The sequence below is a fragment of the Epinephelus lanceolatus genome, chromosome 18 (assembly GCF_041903045.1).
Source record: "Epinephelus lanceolatus isolate andai-2023 chromosome 18, ASM4190304v1, whole genome shotgun sequence".
Taxonomy (NCBI): domain Eukaryota; kingdom Metazoa; phylum Chordata; class Actinopteri; order Perciformes; family Serranidae; genus Epinephelus; species Epinephelus lanceolatus.
The window spans coordinates 20,566,650-20,577,507 of NC_135751.1; the positions used below are offsets into that span (position 1 = coordinate 20,566,650).

The 10,858-nt window shown below is 41.9% G+C and overlaps 1 protein-coding gene across 2 annotated transcripts; it reads left to right on the forward strand.

The window, feature by feature from the left end:
* The first annotated feature begins 857 nt into the window (after window positions 1-857).
* On the forward strand, window positions 858-7,748 carry slc25a10a (solute carrier family 25 member 10a). Of its 2 annotated transcripts, XM_033644314.2 has the most exons (12): window positions 915-974; window positions 1,067-1,283; window positions 1,928-2,047; window positions 3,458-3,572; window positions 3,641-3,689; window positions 4,096-4,137; window positions 4,234-4,277; window positions 4,575-4,645; window positions 4,727-4,819; window positions 6,456-6,533; window positions 6,716-6,772; window positions 6,914-7,748. In XM_033644314.2, exons 2-12 carry the CDS (start codon window positions 1,194-1,196, stop codon window positions 7,013-7,015), a joined length of 861 nt encoding a protein of 286 aa, XP_033500205.1. In that variant the 5' UTR covers window positions 915-974; window positions 1,067-1,193; the 3' UTR covers window positions 7,016-7,748. The 2 variants fall into 2 exon arrangements, with proteins under 2 accessions (XP_033500204.1, XP_033500205.1); XM_033644313.2 differs by having other exon boundaries at window positions 858-1,283.
* The last annotated feature ends 3,110 nt before the right edge of the window (window positions 7,749-10,858 follow it).

A 10,858-nucleotide genomic window follows, 5' to 3' on the forward strand; every position in this document is an offset into this window, starting at 1 on the left:
TTTTCTGCAGGTACTCCAGCTTCCTCCCACAGTCCAAAGACATGCAGGTTAATTGGTGACTCTACATTTGCCATAGGTGTGAATGTGAACGTGAATGGTTGTCTGTTTCTATGTATTAGACTTGTGATAGTCTGTGATAGTCTGTCCAGGGTGTACCCCACCTCTCGCCCAGTGACATCTAGGATACAACAGGATAAGTGGTTAAAGAAAATGAATGAATGAATAAACACACTGACATATTTAACCAAATGAACAGACTAAAACTAAAGACATTTTCTGCATATCTTTTTTGTTTTAGTTTTGTGAGCACATACTATCATTTCAGTCCCCCAAGTTTAGTTTAGTCTAGTTTGTATTCTTCTTTCAGTTAGCTATTTTTTTTCACACCTAGTTTTCATTTTTAGTTTCAGTTATAACCTTGAGCTAGGCACACCACAGAAACCTCTCAGAATACTATCGGCTGGTGTCATCACACATTTCAGTTCCTGCAGCACCAAGTGCTCGCTCATGTCTCACCTTTGCTCTGACTTGGAGCGGGTGTCCGGTTACTGTTTCTGTCATCTGTCATGAGCCCCCTCCCTCTCTGTCCGCCTCTGGTCGGCGCACACACAGTGCAGTGCCAGGCTGCTCATTCATGCCACTGCTGCACTGCTTATTTAAAACCATGTCATGCATAAGAAGCAAAACAGAAACTGTTGTTGAATGTTCTTATATGAATAGGCCTGAAGCTATGCATTATGGGTTTGACCTCATGACCCTTTGTGTGAGTGCTGAGCGGTTTAATGGGAGGGTAGCGTCTATTCTTGACAAATATTCATTTGAACTTTATGCTCTGTGTCAAATGTATCCCGGGATGCTGCTGTGCCACATTCACAAAACTAGCAGCACTCAAGATGACTTACTATTTTTATATTAGTCACGTACACTTCCTCCCACAAACCAGCTGCACCCCCGTCTTGGCACAGAAATATGGAGTAAGTACAACAGCTCTGCACTTACTCCACTGGACAAGTTCAGCCATATGTTAATCCAGAATTACCATGTGCATTTAATTGTGCATGAGCAGCATCCAGCCATCACCAGCAGCGCTGAGGGAAAAGGATGAAGAGCGCAGCCTTGGACAAAGTCGTCCCGGCAACCTTTGAGAAGCCGACACTTTGCCTTCTTGCTCTGGACTTTGTTTCGCCAACAACATGCAGCAGAATCGTGTTTCTCGTTGGTATTTTGGTGGAGTATCCTCCAGCGCAGCCGCCTGTCTGACACATCCACTGGATTTAATTAAGGTAAAAGAGAAGTGACTTTTAATTTAATCACCATTGTAGCACAAATTTCACCTTAAGAAATTAGGATAATGGTCCAGTTAGGCCTCAGTGATCTTTCTGGGGTGCCTTTGGGTTGCATTGTGGAAAATGTTAATAAAATACTATTCTTAATATCCTCTCTTTTCCTGATGAAACTGTGTTTTGAAATAGCCTGCTGTTTTATGGCAAAAATTCTGTTTACCCAATTTCCTAAAATGTCAATAATTTAAAGAGCCACTTTGGCAATTGTGTGCCTAAAATGTCTTGATTATGGCAGTCAGTAGGCTTGTTTGGATGTCTAACCATCTACTGGTTTAGTTTTGCATTTCCTGCAGCTGTTATCCAGCTACTGTATTGATTTCCTTTAATTCAGCACGCTGACGAAATGCTCGTGGCGATGTTAAGAACAGGCTGTAGAAATTACTGCTCCATCTAAATATCACCTTGAGATGTCAGCTATAATGTTAGACTCATATCTGAAGCAATTTTGTTTGCTTCACACACACTGGCACCTGCCTGAGATAGGAGCAGACTTCTCACTTCTGCAGGTAGTTATTGCTCCCACAAAAAGTGTGACTGGACCCCCCCCCCCCTTTGCTGCTTCCGTTGGTGGTTGTTATTTCCAGGTGCACTTACAGACGCAGCAGGAGGTGAGGGTGAGGATGGTCGGGATGGCTGTTAACGTGGTGAGGAGAGAAGGTTTTCTGGCTCTCTACAGTGGCCTCAGCGCATCCCTCTGCCGGCAGGTGGAAAACTACACACACAAACACACACAAATAAAGGGCCAGTGTGTAGGATTTAGGGGATATATTGGCAGGAATATAATATAATAAGTATTTTTTCTTTAGTGTATAATCACCTGGAAAAAAATGAATCATCAAGTTTTCATTATCTTGGAATGAACCATTTATATCTACATAGGGAGACAGAGATTGCCATGTTGCACTGCCATGTTTCTACAGTAGCCCAGTGGGGATAAACCAGACACTAGCTCTAGATAGAGCCATTCGTGTTTTTGCATTGGCCACCGTAGTTAGCGGGAACATCAGAAAAACACAGTGAAACTGCATTATTTGGTGTTTTTAGTTGTTGAAATCACCTGAAGTTCAGTTTGTTTTGGAGAGGAAGAGGAACTTACAGAACATCTGGATTTTAATTTATCATGGAAAATGGGTGAATCCACATTAGCAGGTGCTGGGCTAGCAGCCTGTCTGTGACATGCAAAGCAATGTAAAGGCCCAGACACATCAAACTGACTTCAAAGAACTAGTGGCAAAGAAAGCCCCTTGCTGTATTGCCTTATGTCGCCTGTGTGTCCTCCAAAAAGTTGCACATGAACACACCGTAAAGACTTCATCCGACAGCCAACCAGTATACGTTATGTGCTTGCATGAGAGGAAATGACTCTCCACACCAGAAGAACAGCAGTCAACTGTCATTGGCATTCATAAAGGGGAACCGGGAGACCTTCATGATGCTAGTTAGCCACTTAGCACAATAACAATAGGATACAATGTTGAAAGACGAAAGTATTTTTACAGTGTGCCAGTGAACAATAACACAAACCATCATGAACAGTTCCTGCTAAAAAGCTCAGTGGCTATAGAAAAGTAATCTTACCTCATGCAGCAAGTTTGGTTTAATCTCACTCCCTCTTGATTTTATCTTTTTGTTTACTTTCCTCACTTCTGTTTCTTAGCCCGTGTCCCAAGCTGAATTGCCAATCAGAGTGATTTCACTCACTGACGGGCTTTGCAGTCGCTGATGCTAATTTGACATACTGAATCAGTGGGGAAAAAGCCAGCTAGTGCAGTCGAGGGCCAACAGTGCGGGACATACGAGGGCCAACTAACAACCCAACTTTGACTGAGTGCTGACTGTCGGCTTGGTGTGTCAGGGCTTTAAGAGAAACACCGATTTGAACGACGTTTCTGGATAATTTGGCTCACATTGAAATCCTCCTGCATAATGAACACTAAGGGAAATCTAACCAGGAGAAGTTTCAGCTGGATACAATGTGCAATCCTCACTGCTAGATGACACTGTATCCCCCTAAATCTGACACACTATTCCTTTAAATCAAGAACTCACACTACATGTCCGTACTCCATAATCTTGAATAGACTGCTTTTTGGGTTTTTTTCTCCTAAATGTAGATGACATACTCTTTGTCACGGTTTGCCATTTACGAAACTGTCAGGGATGAGATGAACAGGAAGAACAAAGGTGGCATGCCTTTCTACCAGAAAGTCCTTCTGGGTGCATTTGGAGGTATGTTGACAGTATTTTGCATCTAAGTCTATATATTATTTTACTAATTAAGGTGTTTTCTCCAACAGGATTTGTGGGTGGTTTCATAGGGACGCCAGCTGACTTGGTCAATGTCCGGTAAGTATAATGGAAAGATTATTTATTATTTGTGTGCTTTTGAGGCTAAACTCTTCTGTGCTGTACATTATTAATGTAGACATGGTGTTCAGCAGGTAGAAATCACAACCTACACTTTAACTTTCATTGTACAATGCAGTGTTGTTATTGCACTGCTGCTGGGGTGGACAACACTGTGATGGAGAGCTCAAATCCAATGTGGAAAACTGCCAAGTAGTTTACTGCAATGTGAAATGGACTGGGTTGGTTTTAGGCTTGGATTTGCGTCACCAAGTGAAGAAATTACAGCCTTTTCTGCACACAAACTTAATAGGCCAATTTTTACTGTATTCAATAAAAAGATAATGACTGTAAAGATTACTCATCCTGACGACTGATTGACTTTAAAATATTTCAACGTGCACAGGATGCAGAATGATGTCAAGCTGCCTGTAGAGCTCAGAAGAAAGTAAGTATAAAACATGGGGATACCTCTTTTATTATGGTGGAAACCTTCTGTGTTCATCCAAATCACCACATTGTGAGAGTTTTCTTCTTCTACCAGTTATGCTCATGCACTAGACGGACTCCTGCGTGTTTGGAAGGAGGGTAAGATTCATAAAATCTTTTTTTTTCTTTACATGACTAGTTTGTTTCCACCTCACGTTGCACTACATAGGAAAAATGACTTGAAAAAAGCTCTTCGGGTGCAAAAAGGATAAATTTATTAAATATTTCAGACATGTAATCAATTGAAACTTGGGGTGACAAATCTGAGAGAAAAAAACAAACCTTTTTCCAGCATAACAAATATTTTCTAACTTTTGTGTGACATGAAGCCTAAATTCAAGAACAAACTTTTTCACATTGTCTATTTTTTCCTCCATCCTGCCTCTAAATTTGCAGAGGGAATGAGGAAACTGTTCTCTGGTGCGTCAATGGCTTCTTCTAGAGGTGCACTGGTATCCGTTGGACAGGTAAAGACCTCTGTGTTACACAACTATTCAGTCACAAAATTATATTACTTTACAGTATATGTGTGAATTTCATCCCTGCAGCTGTCTTGTTACGATCAGTCCAAGCAGTTGGTTCTGGCGACTGGTTACCTGACTGACAACATCCTCACTCACTTCCTGGCCAGTGTGTTTGCAGTAAGTACGTCTCTGTCACTGCATCATAGGCTGTGTAATAAAGATGGACAGCATGACAGCTCCCCCAGAGTGATGCCAAAACATCTTGATTGCCACCTGCTGGCTGGCTGCAAGTGCACAGCAATTTTTTTCTTTTTCTCAAAAAATTATTTCTGTCATTTAAGGTAGTTCTTATTACGCTTATGAATGTTCAAGCGTTTTCTAATAAGTGCTTATATCAGATATTTGATACTATAAAAAGGGAGTTTGACATTGGAGGGCAGGAACTTGATACCCCAGCGATCACCACTACCCAGACCCTGGCTCCAAATGATGTTACTGGCGCAATATAGCAGCGTCTGCATCCAAGCCCCCCATGAAATGCAGAGGCTTTGAAGTGAATTTTTTTTTTTTTTTTTTCAATTTTATATACTTTGTTAATCCCCGAGGGGAAATTCAATTTTTTCACTCTGTTGTCAATTACACACAGACACAAACAGGACCTATACAAGTGGAGAGATGTCAGAGGGGGGTTGCCCATGACAGGCGCTCTGAGCGGTTGGGGGGTTCGGTGCCTTGCTCAAGGGCACCTCGGCAGTGCCTAGGAGATGAACTGGCACCTCTCCAGCTACCAGTCCACGCTCCATATTTTGGTCTGGACGGGAACTTGATCAGGCGACCCTCAAAAGACCCCCAAAAGACTTTTCCCCATAAACCTACATTGTGAAATGATTCTTTGGTTCAGTAACATTTCCAAAGTCTTGAAGAGCTGCACGATTAAATTAATTTACTCCACTCAGGTTAGTGGAGCACTCTATGGGCCCATTGAAGCCTTACCTAAGGGGCCCAGAGTGTGCCAAGAAAATATCCCCCACACCATTACACCACCACCGCCAGCCTGAACCGTTGATACAAGGCAGGATGGATCCATGCTTTCATGTTGTTTATGCCAAATTCTGACCCTACCATCTGAATGTGGCAGCAGAAATTGAGACTCATGAGACCGGGCAACATTTTTCCAATCTTCTATTGTCCAGTTTTGGTGAGCCTGTGTGAATTGTAGCCTCAGTTTCCTGTTCGTAGCTGACAGCAGTGGCACCTGGTGTGGTCTCCTGCTGCTGTAGCCCATCTGCTTCAAGGTTCAACGTGTTGTTGGTTCAGAGATGGTCTTCTGCAGACCTTGGTTGTAATGAGTTGTTATTTGAGTTTCTGTTTCCTTTTTATCATCATGAACCAGTCTGGCTATTCTCCTCTGACCTCTGGCATCAACAAGGCATTTTCCCCCAGAGAACTGCTGCTCACTGGATATTTTCTCTTTTTCGGACCATCCTCTGTAAACCCTAGAGATGGCTGTGTGTGAAAATCCCAATAGATCAGCAGTTTCTGAAATACTCAGACCAGCCTGTCTGGCAACAACAACCATGCCACATTCAAAGTCACTGAAATCACCTTTCTTTCCCATTCTGATGCTCGGCTTGAACTACAGCAAGTCACCTTGACCATGTCTACATGCCTAAATGCATTGAGTTGCTGCCATGTGATTGGCTGAGTAGCTATTTGCATTAACAAGCAGTTGAACAGGCATACCTAAAAGAGTGGCCAGTGAGTGTGTGTGTGTATGTTTATTACACTTCTTTTCTTCTTCCTCTCTGCACAGGGGGGCTGTGCCACAATCCTATGCCAACCACTTGACGTTGTTAAAACAAGATTAATGAACTCAAAACTCGAGTATGGGGTGAGTGTGTGCACGGTACATGCTGTCTCATAGTTTCTCTGTACACTCCGGTCTTGTCGTTTCCTCGTGGACTCTCGTTAGGTCTCCTCTCATCACTCTGACATGTATGTTTTATTCATCATGGACTGTGGGGAGCATTTCACAGACTGACATGTCTTAGTTTTTGTGTCTCCTTGCTGCAGGGTGTGTTTCACTGTCTAACAGAAACAGCGAGACTGGGCCCAAAGGCATTTTACAAGGTGGGTGTCACATTCACTGTTCATAACACAAAGACACGATGTTTCACATTGCTGACATGACTCCTCGTATGTATGCAGTGTTAAGGTCGCTACATTTGGAGACTTTTCCCTTGCTGAAATAATGATCTGATTTGTGTCCAGGGTCTTGTTCCTGCAGCTATCCGTCTCATCCCTCACACAGTCTTCACCTTCATGTTCCTCGAACAACTGAGGCAGCATTTCGGCACAGTGATTGTCGCCTGAGACTGTTGTAGGGTACAATTTCACCAGTGTTGGACAGCTTCTGTAATAATCCTGTTCTTACAATACCAGCTCAGCAGGAGTCCACTAATAACAAGAACAAGGAGAAAGACACACACCAATGTACGTCTAAAAAACAAAACACATTTTCATGCAACATTTTTCACCCATAGTGCAAAATGAAAGTGACTCATGCATTATCATGCAAGGCACAGATAAGGCACTGCAGTGGGAAGAGTGATTTTGTTTATCTGTGTCTCCTACAGCATACCAAACACAGAGGACTTGATTTGTAAGGATTGTGTTAACTTTAAACCAGGAACATTACCTGTGGTGAAACGTACAGACACAGGGATTGTGAAATGTAAACCTGTAGCCAGAGGTCTATAAAGCTAATATCCACTGATGATGCTCTCTGTGACATGCTCCAGGCAATTACACTTTTTAATACTAAGCCTTCTTTGCCCTCTTGGGGACAGTGTTACACTGAAAAATAATGTGTGTATGTACTGTGTATTTGTGTGTAACGATGCAGAAATTAAGCTTATTTGTACCAGACCAGTTTTTGGTGACTATTGCCAAAACAATTATTTTTGCACTGTGGAAAATGTTTTCAGATTTGTGGAGTTAAGATAATGGTGTTTATCCCCAGGAGGACTTGTCTGAAGTAGTGCATTCAGAACAAATGCTGTAGTTTACACCATGACTGATTTAATAATTAAAAGAATCTCTCCTTATCTGTTCATGGGCCACTGCCTTGTCTCTCTACAGAGCTTCTGTCAGGCTGAGCGGCTGCCTGTCAGGTCTTCTCTCTCTTGAACAGAACTTAAATTGGCTGGATCAACATGTGCCAGACAGAACAAAAGCACCCAGTTATAGAAACCCGTTAATTCAGTTTATAACCATGCTTTCATGAGGACAATCAGCAGGCTTTTCGTGTGAAGGCTCATAAATTCCAAGAAGGGTTGTGAGTCTCGCTTGGGTAGCAGTACGTGGGTTTGTGGCTCCTTTTATGTTGTTTCAGGTGTTATTTTAGTATTACCTTTTACAGTGGAGCAACAATCCATCATCTTCAGCTTTGAAGACACCTGATATTTGTCCCTGCCTTGTGGTTTACTTACTGGCAATATCGATGTGAGTGTTTCAGCGATGATCGTTGTCTTCAGGGACATGACAGCTTTACTTTTCTTTCTATGACGTAAAAGTAAATTCTCTTCCTGTGGTCCAACCTGATGAATGACAGATATAAACATGAGATTAATGTGCACGGGGAAGATTATATCCACATAAGCTTTTTTGTCACTAAGAATTAATGGACAGGTTACATAACTGTTTAACAAGTGACATAATGGCGAGACAGTTATCTGTGGTTGTCATGGAGCTCACCGACACATGCACAGCGTACCTTCTTTTTCAGCGTACGTCCCGCTTTACTTTGTGGTGAAGACGCAGACGCGGGTTCATGTTTGTAGTCTCCTCTTTATCAGGCGCTGTATCACTGATAGAATACAGATTGACCACTGTTCTGGAAAACATCCATTGGGCATACCATTAATAATGTTAATAATACACTCACACACACACACACAAAGAGGAGACAGAGACCTCAAACTCTGACCGAATATGTTGGAAAAAAATCTGAGGTTTCAGACTCTAGTAACTGTGAAACCAGATGTTGCGGGGTCATATCTCAACAGGAAAAAATGATTTGTAGCTTTGAATTAATAGGATCCCCACTGTGTATATTAACCAACCTGCTTTACTTTTTTTTTAACTTCATACCAGCATCGAAAATCATCTGAAAACATTTCAGTCTTTGTAAAGGTCTTATCAAAGCGAGCACATTTCTCTCTCACACAGAAACACGGCCTGTGCAAATAGAGGACTAAACATAGCATCGACTGCTGTTTGATGAAAAACATGCAAAGGACAGGCATTCAATTTCATGGTGTCGAGACACCAAAACAACTTAGGACTCATATGTCTTACCGGTATGTGACTGGAATAAAAAATTAAATCTGAAAAAGGCAAAATAGTGAAAAATGGTTATTTTAATGCTTCTACCTTTATCAGGATCCAGTAGTGATATTTTGCAGCCTGCAGTCATTTTATACAAATCCAGACTGAATCTCGTGTTTCAGCTAGGTCTCATAGAAATCCATGAAACTGATTATCACAAAATGCATTACGTGATGATAGGCACAAAATGTTAAAATTACATGCTGGCAACACAAAAAAATGCCAATCCAAAGTCAACAAGGATTTTTTTGGGCACACAAATAAAGCATAAAGAGAGAGGAAGTCCGCATTGGAAAGGTTGGAGGGAATGTTGGTATGTGGGTCAAACAAACATAGACTTTCAACCAGGAGGCTGCTGGTCATGTCTCGCGTGAATGAAAAAGTCAACCTAGTGTTACGGCTGTATGTGTCCTGTGTTGTTGTCCCTTTTCCCTCCATTGTAGCTCTGCCCAGGTGCACTGCATCACTTAACAAGGTGCATTGCACATGGCATAGCAGGTGCTTACGAGCTCTTGTGCCAGCAGTAGAGGAGAGAGGCCTTTGGTGTGGGGACTGCTGGTCCTGCTGCCTCTCAGCCTGTTGTCTTGTTTGCTTGTTTTATTTGTGAATAAACCCCATGGATTTGAGTGCTTTAAAGGCTTCTTATGTGGTTATTTTGCATCAGTGGTGGAGTTTTGTTTGTCCCAAAGGGCTGCCCAAGGGTGGGGTGTGACACCAGTTACTTGACTTTACAGACTTACAACACAACAACACAAAGTGCAAAAGATTATATCACTTCACATCCCATATGTAGTTACTTTAGCCAAAATTCTTTTCTTGTTACCACCATGTACTTTTAACACATCTCTAGCCCACCACCATGTAATGCATTGAGATGCTGTATCCATTTCATGTGCCTTCTGAGACTGTGTTGAGTATTTTGACTTCTGACCTCAGAAATTAATTTTGCAGTTTGAAAGTCAAAGTTGAGGCTGTCAGTGACGAGGGTCTGCTGAGAAAGTTATCCTCCTCAAACTCTTCTGCAGCCCTTAAAGGAAAACATGTGCTGACAGTATTTACTTGAACTATGACTGTCCTCAACATTCCCCATCCATCAATAAAAGTTTGTTCCATGAGAGCAAACTGCATCCATGTTAAAACTCTCAGGGCCACAGAATGTGTTGTATAATTGTAAGCATGTAAGAGCAGTATGTGATTTTATATTTTTCACCTCAGCTCTAGTTTAATAAATACGTATCCCACACCACTGGCGTGCACCTGTTAACTATTTAATTCAATTAAGATTAATTTATTTGTACAACATTTTCTCATTCTCTTGTGTGTGATAAGAGCCAGTGGGACAAAAAACGTCCCTGTGATTAATATGTTGCCTTAATGCATCGAGCAGTGTAGCCTATCTGGCAACACTTTTAGCTGCACTACCCTAAAAACTTAATTCACTGCAAACAAAAACAGCTGCTATTTTCAGGCAGGTTGGTGTAAAGACTCCTGAGCAATGCTTACTGTCGTACCTCTGATGGCACCTTCTGACTAGCTGCAGGGTAATCAGCTACTTCTAAGACTGCATCCACACTAATACGTTTTAATTTTAAAATGCATAACTATTGCTACACTTACACCGGGCATCTGCATCACTATATTACGTTTTGGAAGGTCCCGATCACACTGAAAGTATTTCACACACAGATCTCCGCTTCCCTGTGGAAAACAAACTGTTTGCTTATGGCCTCTAACCCTCAACCAGAGTTAGAGCAAGTATCCACTGCCTGTCCATTTCTGTAACTGGAAAATAAAGCAAGCACAGCAAGTGTTTTTTTTTTTTTTTTT

Coding starts and splice junctions, on each gene's coding strand:
- slc25a10a (XM_033644313.2), top strand. CDS start 1,194: ATGCAGCAGAATCGTGTTTCTCGTTGGTATTTTGGTGGAGTATCCTCC. Junction 1,284..1,927: donor ATCCACTGGATTTAATTAAG/GTAAAAGAGAAG, acceptor TGTTATTTCCAG/GTGCACTTACAGACGCAGCA. Junction 3,690..4,095: donor GCTGACTTGGTCAATGTCCG/GTAAGTATAATG, acceptor CAACGTGCACAG/GATGCAGAATGATGTCAAGC.